This window comes from Bombus vancouverensis, chromosome 13 (genome assembly GCF_051014615.1).
Source record: "Bombus vancouverensis nearcticus chromosome 13, iyBomVanc1_principal, whole genome shotgun sequence".
NCBI classification, from domain to species: Eukaryota; Metazoa; Arthropoda; class Insecta; order Hymenoptera; family Apidae; genus Bombus; species Bombus vancouverensis.
The window spans coordinates 8,340,054-8,360,783 of NC_134923.1; the positions used below are offsets into that span (position 1 = coordinate 8,340,054).

The 20,730-nt window shown below is 29.8% G+C and overlaps 5 protein-coding genes across 7 annotated transcripts; 4 read left to right on the top strand and 1 right to left on the bottom strand.

Annotated features, from left to right (window-relative positions):
• Positions 1–355: 355 nt before the first annotated feature.
• On the top strand, positions 356–11,156 carry Nrx-IV (neurexin-4). Of its 2 annotated transcripts, XM_033338301.2 has the most exons (10): positions 356–518; positions 994–1,086; positions 3,287–3,483; positions 5,020–5,161; positions 5,536–5,906; positions 5,987–6,325; positions 6,405–7,209; positions 7,309–7,614; positions 8,140–8,766; positions 9,139–11,156. In XM_033338301.2, the coding sequence occupies exons 1-10, from the start codon at positions 455–457 to the stop codon at positions 9,990–9,992; spliced, it is 3,798 nt and encodes a 1,265-aa protein (XP_033194192.1). In that variant the 5' UTR covers positions 356–454; the 3' UTR covers positions 9,993–11,156. The 2 variants fall into 2 exon arrangements, with proteins under 2 accessions (XP_033194192.1, XP_076479996.1); XM_076623881.1 differs by lacking the exons at positions 356–518; positions 994–1,086; positions 3,287–3,483 and adding an exon at positions 4,012–4,248.
• LOC117158922 (L-aminoadipate-semialdehyde dehydrogenase-phosphopantetheinyl transferase) lies at positions 1,672–2,757 on the top strand. Its single transcript, XM_076623884.1, has one exon. The coding sequence runs from the start codon at positions 1,806–1,808 to the stop codon at positions 2,631–2,633; it is 828 nt and encodes a 275-aa protein (XP_076479999.1). The 5' UTR covers positions 1,672–1,805; the 3' UTR covers positions 2,634–2,757.
• On the bottom strand, positions 10,865–15,776 carry Ctps (CTP synthase). The gene is made up of 12 exons (XM_076623883.1): positions 15,409–15,776; positions 14,717–14,887; positions 14,555–14,640; positions 14,341–14,472; positions 13,920–14,084; positions 13,551–13,838; positions 13,322–13,410; positions 12,942–13,240; positions 12,750–12,857; positions 12,450–12,662; positions 12,329–12,376; positions 10,865–12,223 (listed from the first exon to the last, which is right to left on the bottom strand). The coding sequence occupies exons 1-12, from the start codon at positions 15,572–15,574 to the stop codon at positions 12,159–12,161; spliced, it is 1,830 nt and encodes a 609-aa protein (XP_076479998.1). The 5' UTR covers positions 15,575–15,776; the 3' UTR covers positions 10,865–12,158.
• A 497-nt stretch (positions 15,777–16,273) lies between these two features.
• Positions 16,274–17,189, top strand: RpS15 (ribosomal protein S15). The gene is made up of 3 exons (XM_033340917.2): positions 16,274–16,384; positions 16,576–16,661; positions 16,804–17,189. The coding sequence occupies exons 1-3, from the start codon at positions 16,376–16,378 to the stop codon at positions 17,150–17,152; spliced, it is 444 nt and encodes a 147-aa protein (XP_033196808.1). The 5' UTR covers positions 16,274–16,375; the 3' UTR covers positions 17,153–17,189.
• A 315-nt stretch (positions 17,190–17,504) lies between these two features.
• Positions 17,505–20,670, top strand: alpha-PheRS (phenylalanine--tRNA ligase alpha subunit). Of its 2 annotated transcripts, none has more exons than XM_033340869.2 (8): positions 17,505–17,743; positions 17,973–18,313; positions 18,399–18,620; positions 18,705–18,820; positions 18,895–19,079; positions 19,144–19,505; positions 19,587–19,688; positions 19,938–20,670. In XM_033340869.2, exons 1-8 carry the CDS (start codon positions 17,603–17,605, stop codon positions 20,554–20,556), a joined length of 2,088 nt encoding a protein of 695 aa, XP_033196760.1. In that variant the 5' UTR covers positions 17,505–17,602; the 3' UTR covers positions 20,557–20,670. The 2 variants fall into 2 exon arrangements, with proteins under 2 accessions (XP_033196760.1, XP_033196787.1); XM_033340896.2 differs by having other exon boundaries at positions 17,508–17,743; positions 19,587–19,715; positions 19,938–20,074.
• Positions 20,671–20,730: the final 60 nt, after the last annotated feature.

The window sequence follows — 20,730 nt, forward strand, 5'->3', positions numbered from 1 at the left end:
ATTTCGCAACAAATAAATAATTTGATAACAAATCTAGTATACCTTTAAGATACGGTAGAATAATAATTCCGTTACATCTTACATTGCATTTTAAAAAATGTATGAACATTAAATTCTGCCAATGTGTTTAAAAAGTTCACGTTTTATTCCATCAAATTGGAATTTAAATATTCTCTATATAATTATTAATATCTTATCTTAAATAATGTGATGGTAGTATGTAATATGCTATAAGATAATCCAATATTTTACAATATAATATAATATGATAAGTACTATATAGTATAGTAGCATGTATATGTGACCATGTATGTGTGTCGCAGTGTACGTATGAGTAATACACTAGTGAAATGACTCCAGTGAGAGCGTGAGAGAGAATCAGTAACAGTTTCAACAACGCGTCTCGCTTAGGAGTACCTTCTCGTATGTTGCTCTCTGAAAGGGCAATGATACGATGAATACTATCAGGTGTTTTGTGTTCGTTTTCGCAATTGCAAGTAATTCATTCACCTCTGCGTGTAAGTACATATTATTATTAACTGTATGAAATTTTTCCTCCGTAAGAGAAATAATTTTCCTAAAGATGATTCAATGCAGCCAAGCCCATTTTACAACATGGCGTAGTAGAGAATTAATGTATGATAAACTTATTGAAAAACGAGCAAACTTTTGTTTCTAATTCAACCAATCCATGAACCAATATTCAACTTAAGATTTAATATTCTTTAGAACTTGAGAAATGTATTGCATTACGATCATACATTTATCGTTCCCTAATGTATGAATGTACATATATTGTTAGAGAAGCATGATATTTTATACTGATTACATAAAATAAAATTCTTTAATCCTATTATTAAAAATTGATAGGTATTTTGTATTATATAAAATGAACGTATTATATTGAATTTATAATTTTTAAAAAATTACTTTAATGATATTTGATATGTTGATGTATATTATATTATTAATTTAAATGTAATTTTTAATTAGATGATGAATGTAACGATCCACTTTTGGACAGAGCTCACTTAACAGCTACCACATCATTACCTAACAGAGGTCCAAAAAATGCCAGGCTTAATGGTAAAGCTTTTCTAATTTTTTTTGTGATATTATATATTGCATTTTCCCTTAGTTATATTGTTCAATAACATTTCTTATGTTATCTTCTTGTACAAGTTTAGAAACATTTGATAATTTGTAGTTTGTTGCTTGCTATCTATATATCATATTTTGAAAACGTATGTGATGATGTATACCTGTTACTAAGATTGCTTTTCTTTGTCTATATTTATTATTAAGTTTAATAGCAATACAGGTAGTGTATTATCCACATATTATGTATCTGTATATTTAAGGTTAGACATGAAATTTGATTTGTTTGAAAAGACTTAAAACTTAAAGAAATGCAATTCTCATCGACACCCACATACATTAGCCAATTAAAAGAACTCCAGACCTGAATTAGGTAAAATGAACTCACTGACTCATTGCAGAGTTATTCTGTGCATCTGATTTCTTCTTAAGCAACAAGCACTAGTCACACAAATGATCATTATTAATAATTAATTAATAATCCTTTAATGAATACTTTATCAATTAAAAATAAATATTGTTATTTATTATAAAAGTAATCCAATGTCTTCTGTCTATTTGCTCCAGGTGGATGCTAAAGAGTAGCCTGGTTTTTTAAAAGACAAGAGCCTTTAAAAAAAGCAGTGCTTTAATAAAACAGAAGCAAATAACAGTTTGCAGAACTTTAACCTGATTATAAATCAGAGTTAAAATTAATATTAGTAAACATGTTTCAAAGTATTCGGTGGGCATTCAATTGGAAGGAATGGAATCCCAGTGAAAAGGACTTTGCTTATGCTATTTCTTGCATACAGTTAGAAGAGAAACAAAGATTAGGCAGATTTGTGTTTCGTAAAGATATTAGGGCTTCTCTTGCAGGTAGATTAATGATGAGAAAATTTGTTAATGAGTATGAACATATTCCATACTCTGCTATAGTATTTGCAAGAGATGCATATAATAAACCTATTTTAAAAAATGTTTCCTCAAACTTGTCTTTTAATATATCTCATCACGGTAATTATACAGTTTTAGCAGGTGAAACAAGGAATGTAAACTTAGGAATAGACGTAATGAAATTCGAATATACTGGTGGTAAGCAATTGCCTGAATTTTTCCGTATAATGAATAGGAATTTTTCACCTTTAGAATGGGGAGAAATAAATATGTTTTCTAATGACATTGATAAAATTAGTATGTTCTGCAGGCATTGGGCATTAAAAGAAAGTTATGTGAAAGCTATAGGCAAAGGTATTACGATTGATCTTAGATCAATGTCTTTTAAAACTAATTCAGAACTCATGGAAAATTCTGTTACAACTGATACTGTTTTATACATAAATGATGTAAAACAAGATTGGTTGTTTGAGGAAACATTATTGAATTCCCAACACTGTGTTGCTATAGCTTTACAAAAAAATGGAAAAGCACCAAACTCGCAAAAGAAAATATTTGAATATGTAAACAGTGATACACTTTTAGCAAATGCTATTCCATTATTTCCACAAGATCCTAAATATACAGAAGAATATTTCAAAAAAAAGGAACATCCATAACTTTAAATTTTATATATTGTTACATTAGTTTCTTGTGAGTAATGCTTTTATGTATGCGTAATAAAGATGTACAGATATAACAGTTGCATTTAGTTAGTGAATTTAATAAATATAGTTAGAAATATGTGTCCAAATTTTATTTTACCTCCTTATAAAATTCATAGTTTCGTATGTACATTTAACATTAACAATAATTTAAGATATTTGAAAGAATACAGTTTTTACAGAATATTGAAATTAATTATAAATTTCAGTTTAAAAACCACAAAAGATGCAATAAAAAATTTTAAATTCATTTATTTTATGTGCATACAATACACAAACCTGTTACTTTTACACATTTCCTCTCTTTTGCTTGGGAAAGGGAGTTTTCCATAAATAACACATAACATATATATTTCCAACTTATACATATGTATTTCTTTTAAATGATATTGCTTTCAACTATTTTAATAGACACCTTTGAAAGGTATAACTTAAGTATTACTTGTATTTTTCAGCTATAAATATATTTAGTTATGTTATAATTATCTTAAATTCATTACATGATAATTATAGTAGTAATTAATTCTCTGATAACCCTACTTTGTTAAATATGACTGCTTCCTTAAGTTCATTTTGAGTTGCATGCATGCGTATATGTTGTGGCGTAGGCGGAAGCGCATGGACGGCTAGCAGTTCAGACTTTGGTCAGTACCTTATAATCGACCTGGGTCAAATAATGAACATCACAGCTGTGGAGACCCAGGGACGAGCAGTACAAAATGAGTATGTTATGGAATATGTTATCAGTTATGGTACAAATGGCCTGGACTACGTTGATTACAAAGAAGAAGATGGTAATGTTAAGGTAAACTGAACCTATACAATTTTTGACTCAGTGTCTGTGCTAATATAGCCATAATCCATGAGCAGATTTGTTAAAAAGGTATATTGCATTTGGTAACTAATATTAACTAATGACTAACAAAACTCATAGCACTGCGATAATGCAAAAGACTGGGTTTTTGAAATTCAGTATGATATTAGTTAAGTATCTTTAGCATGAATGAAGTAACGAATGAATTTCCATAACATTGCATCATAAAAACTTCTATGTAGGTAGATACTGTTTGCATGTTTAACACAACACTGTTAGTATGCTTCTTCATTTGTACAAATGAATACACAACAGCTATATCTTTTTCATGCATTTCATACCGAATTTCTGAATGATGTAAATATTATTATGAAAAATAGAATTTTATGTATTATAATATAAAATATTTATTAAAATAATTATTTATTAAAATATAAACACAAATGATAATCATTATGTTACCATTTTCCAATAACTCATAACACTTTCTTTCTCTTACTTAACTGCTTTGCTTCTACTCTTTTCCTTTTACACATGGACATGGGGCTGGGCTTTGCAGGAGGTTCTACGTGGTCACCAGAGCTTAGCAGTTATGATCAACATCTTACTGTGGAACTGGGGGACAGATATGAGATACGCAGCATAGCTACACGAGGTCGTGCACATACTAATGAATATGTGACAGAGTATATTGTCCAGTACTCTGATGATGGGCAAGCCTGGGCCAGTTATGAAAGCCAGGATGGTGTAGATGAGGTATTAATAGAGATATTGACTATAAAGAAACGTAGAACTTTTCTGTACAGAATCATTTTTATCTTTTGCTCCAAGATATGATATACTTGCTACAATATTGTACATATGTAATATAACATTTACATGTTATACATACCAACGTATTTTTCAGTAAAGAATTATTTCATTATTTCTAAAATTATATATTTTCAGTGAGAAATACATAGCAGAAGTGCTCTCTTTTTATTGGTGGAGGCACAATGGGAACTATGATTCTGCTTTTATATGTTAATAATTTCTTAAATCTCACATGTTCTAAAAAATTAAAAAATATGATTTCTTTAATTTCTACTAAATGCTCAAGCATATAGCTTGAAGATCTTTTTTCTATTTGTGAGGACTTTTTCTTAACTATTAAACACTATACATATATATAATTATTTTAATAATTTACATTTTTTACACGGTACTTTCAACAGAATGTTTAACATTTGCTTTCATGCTTCTGCACTTATAAATAACAATGCTATACTAACATAACTTTAGATAAAAGCATGCCAAATGTCTACCAATCTATGTTTAATTTATTTATGCATTACAATTTAGGCATAAATGTTGTACTTAAATCAAACATAACCAACTAACAGATTATGTAAATGTTAACAAAAATTCCAAAGTTTTTATATAACATTATAAAAGAAACACTTTGTTTTTGAAATGATTATAGTAAATTTAACAAAGATTGCATTTCATTATTAAACAAGGATATACGTCTTTTTTCTTTCCTTATAGATGTTTAAAGGCAACATAGATGGTGATACTATAAAACTTAATAAATTTGAAGTACCAATTATTGCACAATGGATAAGAATAAATCCAACCCGATGGCGGGATAGAATATCGTTAAGAATAGAATTGTATGGATGTGGTTATGGTAAGCAATGACATACTTTTAAGAGGAAGTTGTGAATTTTATTGAGAAAATTAGCGACATTCCATGACTTTTTTCAAGAAAAACATGAAATCATACAAAACCATAACTTCACTACGATATGGAAAATCTACATAAATCAGAAATTGACACATTTTTATAGTTAATAAAGTAATATTTTAAAGAATTATCTCTTTTTCTAAGATAATAATTACTTTTTCATACCAAAAAATTAAAATAATAGTATGGTTCCTATTTTTGCAGTGAATAATTCTCTCAAAAAAATGTTTTAAGGATGACTAAATTTTAGTCTTCCAAATCAAGAAATTCTCTTAATATGCCAAAGTCTTTACTTAACTAATTTTTTCTTTTTGTAGTGTCTGACATTCTTTCCTTCAATGGTTCATCTCTTTTACGGTATGATTTATTGAGGGAACCAATAGAAACTGACAGACATTTCATACGCTTCCGGTTTAAAACGAACAATGCAGATGGTATTTTAATGTACTCTCGCGGGACACAAGGGGATTACATAGCTTTACAATTAAAAGACAACAGAATGATATTAAATATAGATTTGGGGTCTGATATCATGACTAGTTTGTCTGTTGGTAGCCTTTTGGATGACAATATGTGGCACGATGTTCTAATATCGCGTAATAGGAAGAATATCTCATTCTCTGTAGATAGGGTATTAATTAGGGGAAGGATAAAAGGAGAGTTTCATAGACTGGATTTAAATAGAGCAGTAAGTAGCTAAATAATGTATAATATCTTTTATTGCATTTTCAAATCTATAATATTAATTAATTCAAATACCTTCACCAGTTATATATAGGTGGTGTACCTAACAAACAAGATGGATTGGTAGTCAATCAAAATTTTACAGGGTGTATAGAAAACTTTTATCTAAATGCGACTAGCATTATTCACGATTTAAAGGAAACAGGAATTACCGGGGAGAATCTAAGATATTACAAAGTGAATACGCTTTATAGCTGTCCAGAACCACCTATAATCCCTGTAACATTTTTAACTCATGGCTCATATGCCAGACTTAAAGGATACGAGGGAGTATCTTCTTTGAATGCTTCCCTCACTTTTAGGACATACGAAGATAGAGGAATTATTTTATATCATCAATTTACTTCACCTGGTTTCGTAAAGGTTTGTAAATTTATTTTCAGAAGATGAAGATTTTCTGTATCAAATACATATTAATAATGTTTTATATTGTATATATTAGCTATTTTTGGAAGATGGTAGATTGAAAGTTGATATTCAAACGAAAGGAAGTCCTCTAGTAACTTTAGACAATTTCGATGAAAAGTTCAATGACGGAAAATGGCACCAAGTTATATTAACAATTTCAAAGAATAACCTTATCCTAAATGTCGATGGAACACCTATGAGGACGAGACGTATATTAGATATGATCACAGGACCTGTTTACATGATTGGTGGTATGACAGGGATAGAAAGCAACCGCGGTTTCGTTGGTTGTATGAGAATGATTAGTATCGATGGCAACTATAAGCTACCAACCGACTGGAAGGAAGAGGAATACTGTTGCAAGAACGAAATTGTCTTCGATGCATGTCAAATGATGGATCGTTGCAATCCAAATCCGTGCAAACATTCTGGTGTATGTCGTCAAAATTCTGATGAATTCTTCTGTGATTGTGCCAATACAGGATATACAGGAGCTGTCTGTCACACTTCCTTGAATCCTCTATCATGTGAAGCATATAAAAACATAAACTCAGTCAGTCAACGAGCAGATATTAAAATAGACGTTGATGGAAGCGGTCCTTTGAAACCATTCCCGGTAGTTTGTGAATTCTATACAGACGGACGCGTGAGGACTATCTTGCGACATAACAATGAACGCATTACACCTGTGGATGGATTCCAAGAGCCGGGTAGTTTTGAACAAGATATCATTTACGACGCGGACATGGATCAAATCGAAGCTCTTCTTAATCGATCCACGAATTGTAGACAAAGGATCAGTTATGAATGTAGACTTTCTAAACTGTTCAATTCTCCAGGTAATTATTTATTAATCTATTAACAGAGATTTAAATGTACGATTTTCGTCGAAGATTATATATTTTGTATTTGAATAACGTAATATAATGTAATTTTAGTACCGCAAGGAGATTATTTCAGACCAAACTCGTGGTGGGTCAGTAGAAATAATCAGAAAATGGACTACTGGGGAGGAGCATTACCAGGTTCACGTAAATGCGAATGCGGTATACTTGGAAATTGCGCGGATCCTACAAAATGGTGCAATTGTGATGCTGACTTGGATACTATCTTAGAAGACAGCGGAGACATCACTGAAAAGGAATATCTTCCAGTTAAACAATTACGATTTGGTGATACTGGTACACCGGTGGACGATAAAATGGGTCATTACACGCTTGGGCCACTTATTTGTGAGGGAGATGGTAAGTTTAAAACATTTTCCACGCATTATGCATGTAAACCAGGATATTTAATTTATTTTAAATTGTTTGTAAGGTTCTAATTTACCTTGGTTGATTACCAAGGTAAGGTCAGGTAAGATTCATACCATTTAAAGTAATTATTTAAAAGATACATTTGCAAACATTTAAATGTGTATCGTATCTTTGTAAGTACATTAGATACTGTAAAATAATAGTAATTAGCATTTTAATTATTATTGATTCCCATCCACTTGTATTAATGTTCAAACTTTTGTAGTCACCTCTATTTATTTGTACTTGAATAACAAAAGTATTGATAATTATTCAGTATAGAGGAATCAGCCTCAATAATATTTACTTTAATATATAACATAGAAGTGGTCATCCCTCTGGGTAATATTTTATTCTACAACAAATTTCAAGATCAATGTTATTGGAGCTGACCCCTCTCCCTCCTTAATCCTGTATAATATATCCTATCCTTAATCCTATATAAAATAAATAAAACATTTCGTTTTATTGTAGATCTGTTCAAGAACGTAGTAACATTCCGCATCGTTGATGCTACCATCAACCTACCAACCTTTGATATCGGTCACAGTGGTGATATTTATTTCGAGTTTAAAACGACCATCGAAAACGCTGTTATAATTCATAGCAAGGGACCCACAGATTATATAAAGATTTCTATAAATAGTGGAAATCAGATTCAGTTCCAGTATTTAGCAGGTAGTGGCCCACTTACGGTCAGTGTACAAACCTCGTACAAATTAGCTGATAATCGATGGCATTCCGTGTCGGTTGAAAGAAATCGTAAGGAAGCTAGAATCGTAATTGATGGAGCGTTAAAGAATGAAGTAAGGGAACCTCCGGGGCCAGTACGAGCGCTTCATCTCACATCGGATCTCGTGATTGGCGCCACGACAGATTATAGAGATGGTTACGTTGGGTGTATCAGAGCTCTCCTGTTGAATGGTCAGTTGCAAGATCTGAGAAGTTATGCTCGTCAAAATTTATATGGAATTTCTGAAGGTTGTATGGGTAAATGCGAAAGTAATCCGTGCCTTAACAATGGCACGTGCCATGAAAGATATGATGGATATTCTTGTGACTGTCGATGGACTGCATTTAAAGGTCCAATTTGCGCAGATGGTATGTTTCTCTCCTTGATAAAAATTAACATAAATATTAGGTTGTCCGAAAAGTGTCTTTCTTTTACAGACAAGTCTTTTACAACAACGCATTTTTATACAAATATGAAACCTAATCTGTTGAACGTTGTAATCTTTATCTTGATAGAACAAAATGGATCATACGTAATTCGATAAAGTAATATAAAACGGAAAATTTTATGCATCCTTTATTTCCTTATAAAACGAAACAAACTTTTCGGACGACCTAATAAATTTTGGGAAATGATAATTCTTTATATCTCGTCCTGTATGATTCTAAAACTATTAAAAATTGGGTATTGAATATTGTGTATTACATTGAGTTTTAACGTTAAAATTTGTTTTATTATAGAAATTGGAGTAAATATGCGTCCAAGTTCAATGATAAAGTACGACTTCATGGGTAGCTGGCGTTCCACTATCTCCGAAAAAATCAGAGTTGGTTTTACAACAACGAATCCTAAAGGATTTTTACTCGGCCTGTTTTCGAACATCTCTGGAGAATATATGACAATTATGGTCTCAAATAGCGGGCATTTGCGTGTCGTTTTCGATTTCGGTTTTGAACGACAAGAAGTTATTTTCCCTAATAAGCATTTTGGTCTAGGACAGTATCATGATGTTAGGGTAGGCAGGAAGGATTCAGGAGCGACACTCATTTTGCAAGTCGATAATTACGAGCCGAAAGAATTCCCCTTTAACATTAAAACCTCAGCCGATGCACAATTTAATAATATACAGTATATGTATATTGGAAGAAACGAATCCATGACAGAAGGTTTTGCTGGTTGCATATCTAGAGTAGAATTTGACGATATTTACCCTTTGAAGTTACTATTCCAGGAAGATGGACCTGGAAACGTTCGTTCTTTAGGTACTCCTCTCACAGAAGATTTTTGTGGCGTGGAACCAATTACGCATCCGCCTGATATCGTAGAAACTCGTCCACCACCGCAAGTAGATGAAGAAAAAGTTCGAGCTGCTTACAACGAAACCGACACCGCGATTTTAGGAAGCGTGTTGACAGTCATTATTATAGGATTAGTTATAATGACAGTACTTATAGGAAGATACATGTCAAGACACAAAGGCGAATATTTGACCCAGGAGGACAAGGGTGCTGAAATAGCACTGGATCCAGACTCAGCGGTAGTTCATTCTGCCACTGGTCATCAAGTTCAAAAAAAGAAAGAATGGTTTATTTAAGTATGAAGTTAGATATTTCGCTATGTCGATGCTAGAATATATAGATGAAATTATGCTTATAAGTGCACTTTGAAGTGTCATAACAAAAGATTTTATAGGGAGGATAAAAAGAAACATAATTCTACTGTTTCGATTTAATGACAACTGTATTAAACTGGAGACTGGTAAACTTAACTAATTAGCACGAACAAATTTATCGAATCCCTTATAATAATGAAAATATTAAAAAATAACTGGACATTAAACATTTTTATTTTATTGATTTTCGTCATAGTAGAATTATCACAGAAGATAATATAAAAGAAATAATATACAATTATGAGTTCAAATATTACGTTAAAAAGATGTAAGCATGTAGAAATATCTTATTTGTATTAAGTGTACCTTTGATATTTTTTCTGAATACTTATTAATGTCAGTCATCATATAGCTAGGAATAAGAGGTAGTAAAAAATCTTTCGAATTGCAGACTGTTATTACTTTACATTATGAGGTGCATAAATATTTATTATGTACATTGACATTTAGATTGACCATCGCGACAGAATACTATGTTAGGTTAAATACTTGTTTAACATTTTATTATTTTAAAAATGAGAACAGTTACTTGTTTCTTTTTTACTCTGTTATATCAGAGTTTTTACCTGTTAGCGTTAATCGTAAGAACATCAACAAATCAACTGATTTTGAAACTCATTAAAAAATTTATTAGCTATGCTATTTTTCTATCAATGACAACAAAGTTATTTGTACATATATAAAATATTTCTAAATCTTCAGAAATATTTCATTACATGTAAAATACTTTTTTCTCTCTTTATTTTCGCGAAACGTGTGTTCTTAGTATTATTTGTAATGCTTACCGTCCAAAGTGCATTTTACTTTTTCTTTATATTTATTTTGTTTACATTTGTTTATTATGTATTTACAGATATTTTATTTCTTTCGTGAAGTGTAACAATCCGAATTCTATACTATAACTTAACATTAATCTTATCAAAACTAATATTCGTATACTATACGTGTAACAGTGAGAGTGTGCTGTATATATATCATTTTTATACAAAGGAAATGTTTTACTGTAATAATATGCCAGTGTATATTTTATATACTGTATTCAGCAGAACGCATGTGCTGCTAAATAAAGACAAAAAGTCGTGATTATGATTTTGTAACAATAAGTCCTTGATAAAAACTAGTTAGCTGAAGCACGTAATTTGTAACAACAAAGTTTTTGTAGAGTTGCCATAAACTTAATTTTACACTTTCACATATAAACTACGAAAAAGTTAAGTGCGATAAAAGTATCCAACGTTCCTGAAGAACGTAAAATTTTATTTTCTCATAAAATGTAAGATGCTTTAATTTTGTTAGTGAAACTCTTAAAATATAACAATTAACGAAAATACATTGTACATAGTAATAGAATTACATTTTTTAACTGGAATTATAGAAACTATATATGTAAGTGACAAGAAAGCGAACGAAATATGCGATGGTTATAGAAAACTAATAGTTTAACTATCAGTTTAAAATAATATAATTACAGAAACGAAAAACAATAAAAACACTTCAACGAACGAATCTCATTCATTAATATTTACCACAGAAATAACATGTTTACGATTTTTCAAATTTGTAATTCAAACAAAATTTTGATGCTAGAAATAGACTTTTTTATGTTAAATCAATATTTAATAACAATAATAGTATTATTATAAATTTCATATTATTTATTATAGAAAATTCTTGTTCATAGTAGAAGTCTAATCTATTAGAAATTTGCAAATATTTAAGCTTTTCATTTATTTAGTATAAATTATTATCTATGAATTCTTTTGATTACATAGTATATATTGTACACGTATCCGAACCTCCGTCAAACGATCCTTTCCTGGTAATCGTGTCAATACATAGATAAAATATAAAAATACTTTATATCATAAAATATATAAAACTTACTAATAGAAAAAACAAATTCTTCGGATCTAAACACGAATCTACTTTTGTTTCAAGACATATGTATATTAAAAATTAACCGAAGAATATATTTCAAGTCATACATATCGTCATATCATTTTAAATAAATAATTAATTAGATATGATTTGAGTTATTCATGTTACGAATATAGATCTAAGCACGATTGAGGGAGGAGTAAAGTACAATTATATAGTATAAGTATATAATATATTATTACGCATATATTTGAATATGTATCCAAAGCTTTGTTCTAAAATAAAAAAATTTTTTAATATCAACATACGTACATATATGAACATAATAGTACTTCATTATTAATTACTCAAATTAATATAATGCTACCACTTATACTAGCCTCGCTCATTATTTGTTGTTTCATCGTCATCAACTAGATTTTCGGTATCTATTAAGAACGATAAATTTTAAATAAGATTATAATAACAGAAATTACAGCACAAAAATTCATTGCTTATTACCTGAATCATTATCACTGACCACTTGAGGTGAAAGTTTACAACCTTTGGCTAAGTAATGTTTTAATTTACCAACACTGGCCAAAATTAATCCTAAGAATGGGGGTGAAGGTTTTAACGGTCTAGACAAATATTCTGGGTGGAATTGCGTTGCAACATAGTAACTATGTCCTTCCAATTCTGCTATTTCCATACGTAAATTTTCCTCATCATGACCTAACATAAAAGAAAGGCAATATATATTAGTTTAATGAACATTAAAATTTGTTAAAGTTACAAATTAGAAAGTGAATGTTAATTTACCTACGAATTTCAATCCAGCTGCTTCTAAATCATCAATATACTTGGGATTAATTTCATATCGATGCCTATGTCTTTCTTCTATAAAATTCTTATTGCCATACAGCTGCTCTATATATGAAATAATTCAAAACACTTATGAAAATGAAAATACATTATATTACATAACAAATTTTTAAGCAAGAAATTGCTAACTTATGAGAGAATTATTTTCTGTAAATCGAGTGCATCTTTTTCCAAGCCTCATGGTTCCACCCATTTGTTCTGGATTATATTCAGGCATGTCTATAACGAGGGGATGATCAGTTTCTGGATCAATTTCTATACTATTTGCATCCTCTATGCCTAAAACATTTCTTGCGAACTCAACTACCGCCACTTGTAAGCCCAAACAAATACCAAGAAAAGGTTTGTCATTTGTTCTACACCATCCACATGCTTCCATCTTTCCCAGCATACCCCTTTTACCAAATCCACCTGGTACTATAACACCACTAAATATAACCCAATTAAGATAAACAAATTTGAAAGAAACAAAATGTTATGAAATAATGATAGAAAGAAAAATAACTTACTTGCTTCTACAAAGTTGATGCCAGGCTTCATGGTATAGTACAGGATCTATTGCTTTTGTATTGTGTTCTAAATTATCAGCCTCTATATACTAAAATTATAGTTATACAGATATGACAGTAATCATTATATATAACAATATATTTGATAAGTCAAATTAATATTTAATTTCAATCAGAATAAATGAAAAATAAATAAAATTTAATATTTAATAAAAAGCGGATACTTTACTGTTAACTTGAGTTTGTAGCCAACTTGAATACAAGCATGTTGCAATGCTTTTGTGACTGATGCATAGGAGTCTTCTAATTTTGTATATTTTCCAACTAACGCGATGTTTACTTCTTTTCGTAAATGATCAGTGCGATCCGCCAAATCTCTCCATTTTCGCATAAAATATCGGGGACGTGGCGTTCCGATATTTAATTGTAACCTGTCATTTAGGAATTCAATAACACCTTGAGATTCCATCAACAAAGGAACACGATATATAGATGACAAATCATGTATTGTTATCACCTAATCATAATACATCAAAATTTCTATTAGTCTTTTAGCCAATTTTCTTAAAGTTTTATTGAAATGATTAAGGAATATCACCTGTTCAGGAGCAACATGACAAAAATTCGAAATTTTTTCTTTCACACAATCGCCTATTGGTAGTTCAGATCTACAAACTATGAGATCAGGAGACAAACCCAAACCACGTAATTCTCTCACACTGGATTGAGTCGGTTTTGTTTTTGGTTCTCCTGTAGATTTTGGCTAAAAAAAAAACAAGAAATATTCAAGAAACTTATAAAAAAGAAAAAGTAATATTTGTATCCTTTATATATACATTTTTGCTTTCTAAACAGGCATAAACGTTATTTATATGTGGTTGTAAATTTTACAAATAATAGTTACATAATTCTAAGGATTAAGAATAAACTACCAAACATATGCTTGGTACTTGTCATGAGTTCAAAGTCAAGGTCTAGAATGAAAAAAGAGAATTACTTAAATAAAAAGAGTTTCATACTTGTGGCACTAATGATACATGTGCACAACAGAAGTTTTCTTTTTTTACTCTAAATTGAAATTGCCTGAAAGCTTCTACAAAAGGCATTCCTTCAATATCTCCTATGGTTCCACCTAATTCAATAATGCAAACCTGAAATGAATAAAATATAGATTAATTTTGTATCTTTTTCTTTTTACTTATTTGTAAATGTTATTGTACAACATGAAATTACATCTGGTTTATCACCATCCTTTGTTACAGATTGTTTTGCAACTCTTTCAACCCATTCTTGAATGGCATCTGTTATGTGTGGTATTACTACAGAATAATAATAAACACTTATTATCAATATGAATTATACATTAACTTTATGTGTTTACAAAAAATGTCTTGCCTTGAACTGTTTTTCCCAAGTAATCGCCACGTCTCTCCTTTGATATTACATGTTGATAAATTTTACCTGTTGTGATATTATTGTCTCTGTGTAAAGTAATATCTAGGAAACGTTCATAGTTTCCTAAATCAAGATCTACCTCTCCACCATCATCCAACACATATACTTCTCCTGAAATGTAAATAATTTTCATGTAATCAAACTAACAAACAAATTAAAAATATATTTTTAAAAAAATTAGAGAATATATCAAACTTGAAAACAAATTTCATAATAGTTTAATTGTACACTGAGGAGAAAATGATTAATTAACGTCATATTTATTTAAGTACATTTTAATTCAATAAAATCTTTACATATACAAATAACAAAATTAATAAAACTTTTCTATTAAAATAGACATAGTCACAAGTTTATACAATAACAATTTAAGCTTTTACAATTTTTGCAATCGCTATAACTTATTAATCTGAAGTAGCATTCGTACATAATAAGATAAATTTCATTTTGTGTTAGAATTAAAAATGTTGTTAGAAATATAGCACGTGATTATAAAATTGGCGGTAGCAACATGTAAAATGGCTTCTCACACCACATGGCTGTATAAAACTTTAGATTTTTGCAGAAGTGTTTTCGAACATGTCATTCTAATCAAATAAAATGTTTAAAAAAATAAATGTTTAATAACGTACCGTGTTCGTATGGAGAAAAGGTGCCGGCATCGATATTTATGTAAGGATCTATCTTGATAGATGTCACATGAATATTGCAATGTTTAAGTATAGTACCAAATGAACTTGCAATAACACCTTTGCCGACTCCGCTGATCACACCACCGGTTACTAGAATATATTTCATATTTTACAAGCGATCTATTCTACGGAAAATGTTTGCATCAACTTCTCCATACGCGTCTGTTATTCAAAGTTGTTCGATTTCATTGAGTAATATCTGGATCCAATGGGGACGCGCAGCCTACTCTTACTGTTTGTCCGCGATAAGAAGACTAGGCAAAGGAATGCTAATCTGATTGGTTATTTCTGATAGACCTAATAAAATTGTAAAAATAAATACATATATTGGCCAAAATTTTTTTATATATATAAAGAGCCGTCCTACATGTTGTACTATTAGTACTATTCACGATCAAGATTTATGTGCCAATTATATTATTTGAAAAGATAGGAGAGTTATGGCGGGATTTTTAAATGTACGATATAAAATATTCTGAAATTATTATATAGAAACTGAAGCAATGTACTTTTCTAATGTTTATAATTTCCTAGCTTTATAAATCCTTGTACATCGTTTAATCCTTTATAGTAGTTTTAGTAATAAGAAAACTTTAAAGTAATTGAACTGTATAAGTTGTTTCACCTTTTCTAATAATTGAAATTGAAACTTTAATTTAAAAAAAACATTAATTAAAGTACTAAAAAAATTAATTTAAAAATTTGGTAACTCGTGTCAAAATATTATTAAGCTAATATATAATAAAACGATTGATGTCGTTTTTTAAAAAAAAAGTAATTTCTTTATCCTACAAGAAAAAGTATATTCATAGGACCATCTAGTAATATTTACTTAATGGAGGAATCGATTTCCGCGTAAAAGGCACGGCGCCATTTCTTGTTGTCTTTTCTCCCTGCAACTAAAAACATGGCTGAGGTATGTGTCACAAATGTGTCGAAAATATCCAATAAAATCTTATTCATCTATTACAGAAAAATATAAGTAAATGCTCTAGAATAAGATATTGATTTCTCTTTTAATAGAAAGAAATAATATTGATGTACAAGAATGAATATTTTTTATTTGTAACATAACCTCTTACCAATTATGTGTTGTATGATTTTCAGGCAGAAGAAACCCAAAAGAAAAAGAGGACTTTCCGAAAGTTCACTTTTCGAGGAGTTGATCTCGATCAACTCCTTGATATGCCAAAGTGAGTATCTTTTTATGTCTTAGAAAAGCCAAACCATTTTTAGGTTATAGTGATCAATTAAAGGAATGATGTACATTCGGATAAATTTTCATACAAGTTTTGTGTTATACAATATATATATATATATATATATTTGTTTCAGTGAGCAACTTATGGTTTTGATGCATGCTCGTGCTCGTAGGCGGTTCTCTCATGGTTTAAAGAGGAAGTCTATGGCTTTGGTAAAGAAGCTGCGTAAAGCAAAGAAAGAAACACCACCAAATGAAAAGCCAGAAATTGTTAAGACTCACTTACGTAACATGATTATAGTACCAGAAATGGTGGGTTCGATTGTTGGTGTTTACAATGGCAAAACATTTAATCAGGTTGAAATTAAGCCAGAAATGATAGGTCACTACTTGGGAGAATTCTCTGTTACTTACAAACCTGTAAAGCATGGTAGACCAGGTATTGGTGCTACCCATTCTTCAAGATTTATTCCACTAAAATAATTTATATTTTTCATGTGAATAAAATGTACAAAAATTAGTACAATTATTTTTTTTAAATACCTTATAAATACCCAAATAATGTAGTATAAGTTACTGAATTACTTTAAAATTATTGAATATAAAATATACCGTAAATATATATGTAATATGAAATAATATTTTTTATATATACATGGAATTAAAACTGAATTTTGTTTAAGTAAAAAAACATTAAAAATGTATACTTAGCAAATTTTTAAGTTTTACTTTTTATCCAAGTATAAAGTAAATCTTGGATATTATATAGGGATTAAAATAAATTACAATGCGTAATATCGAAATTTAATGACGTTTGCCTTAAAATTATCTGTCATATAAAATGTGTTGATGTTATGTTATTATCCGCGTATGATTCACGTGGATGCTTGCCGGCTGTTTTAATGCAAAGTGAAATCCACTGTTATTTCAAATATGGCAAAACAATTGACTGACCAAATATTGGATTATTTAGATAAGCACGGAGAAATAAATTCGCTACATTTGGCTGAAGTTTTTAAAGAAAATCATCAAAAAATTATTGGTGCCATCAAAAGTCTTGAGGCACTTGGTGAAGTAAGTTAATTACCGCAAATTGTTCGTAATTATTATAATAACTTGAACAAAGTTTACCAAAAATTATTTTCCACGCTTTTTATAGTGTAAAGATGAATACGTGCAATAAATTTTCCAATATAAATTTAGATTTCATCATAACCCCAAAATGTTAATTTATGTTTATTAAATTCTTTTTTATCAAACTGATATTAATTGCTTATTAATAATAGCGTAATTTACATTTTAGTTGATTACTACTAAACAGATTATTGATAAAAAGTGGGAATTAACATCAGAAGGTCAACATGTAGTGATTTATGGAAGTCATGAAGCAGCTGTTTATAATGCAATTCCTGATGATGGAATGCCTCAACCTGAAGTTATGCAGTCAGTTCCCTTTGCAAAGGTTGGATTTTCCAAAGCGTTACAGGCTGGTTGGATAGTAATTGATAAAAGCAGTGGTAAGCCTATTGTGAAAAAGAAAGTAGCATCTATCACAGATGTTACGCAAAATGATCTAAAATCCCTTGCAAGTTTAACTGACCGTCTTAAAAATGAATATAAGAAGAGAAAATTGATCCAAGAAATGTAAGGTTTTTATTAATTTAATTTAATAAAAAATATATACATATAAGTATTGATTGTATTATATGAGCAACTGTTTTGTTAACAGAGTTATTAAATTTGTACAATTGGAAAAGGGTCCAAATTTTACAACAACAATTGAAAAACAGGAAACAGAGTTGACTGCTGATTTATTAGTAAATGGTGCATGGAAAGATAAGAAATTTAAACCATATAATTTTGAAGCTCTTGGTGCTACGCTGGAAGTGGGTCATTTGCATCCACTATTAAAAGTTAGAAGCGAATTTAGAAAAATTTTTCTTGAAATGGGGTATACAGTAGAGAAATTAAGATTTTAAATTTTGTAGTATAATATTCAACAGATATTTTTATATTTCTCTTATTGTTTCCATAGATTCACTGAAATGCCAACAAATAATTTTGTTGAAAGCTCTTTCTGGAATTTTGACGCATTATTTCAACCTCAGCAGCATCCAGCAAGAGATGCACATGATACCTTTTTCATATCTGGTAAATAATTCTTTTGAATTAATTAACTTCTGTATGTTCAACTGATTATAATACATTAAAAATTTTTACTTCAGATCCATCTCATAGTACAAATTTCCCTATGGATTACATGGAGAAGGTAAAGAAAGTACATAGCGAAGGAGACTACGGGTCTTTAGGCTATCGTTACGATTGGAAAATTGAAGAAGCACAAAAGAATGTTCTTCGTACTCACACGACTGCTGTTAGTGCACGGATGCTTTATAAGCTTATGCAGCAGGTAATTAAATTAAAAATAAAAAAAAGTTTTTAATTTAAAAAATATTCATATGTGAATTTTTCAGGGCGAGTTTAAGCCAGTGAAGTATTTTAGCATTGATCGAGTATTTCGCAATGAAACTTTGGATGCCACACATCTAGCTGAGTTTCATCAAATTGAAGGTGTAGTCGCTGATTACAATCTCACATTAGGTGATTTAATAGGAATTTTGTATGAATTTTTTAAGAAACTTGATATTACACAACTTAAATTCAAGCCCGCGTACAATCCATACACTGAACCAAGTATGGAAATCTTTTGTTATCATGAGGGCTTGAAAAAATGGATAGAAATTGGTAATAGTGGAATGTTTCGACCTGAAATGTTATTACCAATGGAATTACCTGATGATGTAAATGTCATTGCTTGGGGATTGTCCTTAGAAAGGTAATAAAATCATGAATAGTATTTGTATTATTAAAATATTATAAAATTTGTTTTTAAATATAAATACATTTGCTTTTTTAGGCCAACTATGATTAAGTATGGATTAAACAATATACGAGATTTAGTTGGACCAAAAGTGGATTTGGAAATGGTTTATAACAATCCTATTTGTCGCTTAAACAAGTAAATATCTTTCTAATCATTATTAAGGTATTTATGTAAGTAATTACAATATTGGAATTAAAATGCATTTGATTTTATGATAGAACTTAATTTCTGTTACAAATCATCTCCTCCATTAAAACTACTAAATATGGGGATGTAATTTATCCAAATTTTTTGTACTTATATATTGTTGTTTTAATTCAATGTACAAAATTTTATTTATTAAATAAGCGAATAAATAAGATAAATACAATAACCTTCTGACAGGACTAGTCAAAATTCTTCTCAAACAAAGAAGCCCGAAGACAAGAAACAAGAATTAAACAAATACGAAAATAAATCGTGTGCAGTTAAATGTGCAGAAAAATTCGAGAAGCAAAGGCTCGTCATATTTTGTGATCCAGAACATCCGATCAAGTTTATAGAATTGTTCTTCCGTCACGTAAAATCTTATGTCAACATTTTTGTGACCTCTCATGTACATTCCAGTGTACAACATTTTCCAAATCAGTTATTAACTTTTTGTTCAGAGTATCGAAATGCAAAGCAAACTACTGACATACACTTAACAATAATCTGGAAAGAAATTGGTATTGATCCCATATTGCAGTTACCAGGAATGCACGAAATTATAGGCGAGATAAATGTAGCGCGATATCTAAATCGCGTAATCGAAAACTGTTATCCACACGTTTTACGTTATGAAAGCAAAGGTGTATTGTACGCAAATGAAATAGATAATTACTTAGAAAAAATACATAAGTTTTTACATACTAATGTGCATCAAACTATTCATAAAAAATCACGTTACGTAATGGGTGAAGATAATATATCTATTGTAGATATTTTATTAGAATCCCCTGAAAAATGTAAACTACACAAATAGAAATAATATATAAATAAAATTTTGCAAGAATACTGTTACATATTTACATATTGTTGGATCTTTAATATGTGGTATACTTTCTATAAAATTAAATTAATACATATGTTATACATATATGTATTTGGTTATATATTTATTTATACTTTTCAATGGACTGTTACTTAAATGATGCGA

Coding starts and splice junctions, on each gene's coding strand:
- Nrx-IV (XM_033338301.2), top strand. CDS start 455: ATGAATACTATCAGGTGTTTTGTGTTCGTTTTCGCAATTGCAAGTAAT. Junction 1,087..3,286: donor AAAAAATGCCAGGCTTAATG/GTAAAGCTTTTC, acceptor GTTGTGGCGTAG/GCGGAAGCGCATGGACGGCT. Junction 5,162..5,535: donor ATTGTATGGATGTGGTTATG/GTAAGCAATGAC, acceptor TTCTTTTTGTAG/TGTCTGACATTCTTTCCTTC.
- LOC117158922 (XM_076623884.1), top strand. CDS start 1,806: ATGTTTCAAAGTATTCGGTGGGCATTCAATTGGAAGGAATGGAATCCC.
- Ctps (XM_076623883.1), bottom strand. CDS start 15,574: ATGAAATATATTCTAGTAACCGGTGGTGTGATCAGCGGAGTCGGCAAA. Junction 13,411..13,550: donor GCTACAAACTCAAGTTAACA/GTAAAGTATCCG, acceptor CTATAATTTTAG/TATATAGAGGCTGATAATTT. Junction 12,663..12,749: donor AGCTGGATTGAAATTCGTAG/GTAAATTAACAT, acceptor CTTTTATGTTAG/GTCATGATGAGGAAAATTTA.
- RpS15 (XM_033340917.2), top strand. Junction 16,662..16,803: donor CAACTCCTTGATATGCCAAA/GTGAGTATCTTT, acceptor TATTTGTTTCAG/TGAGCAACTTATGGTTTTGA.
- alpha-PheRS (XM_033340869.2), top strand. CDS start 17,603: ATGGCAAAACAATTGACTGACCAAATATTGGATTATTTAGATAAGCAC. Junction 17,744..17,972: donor GTCTTGAGGCACTTGGTGAA/GTAAGTTAATTA, acceptor TTTACATTTTAG/TTGATTACTACTAAACAGAT. Junction 18,621..18,704: donor AAAATTTTTCTTGAAATGGG/GTATACAGTAGA, acceptor TTGTTTCCATAG/ATTCACTGAAATGCCAACAA.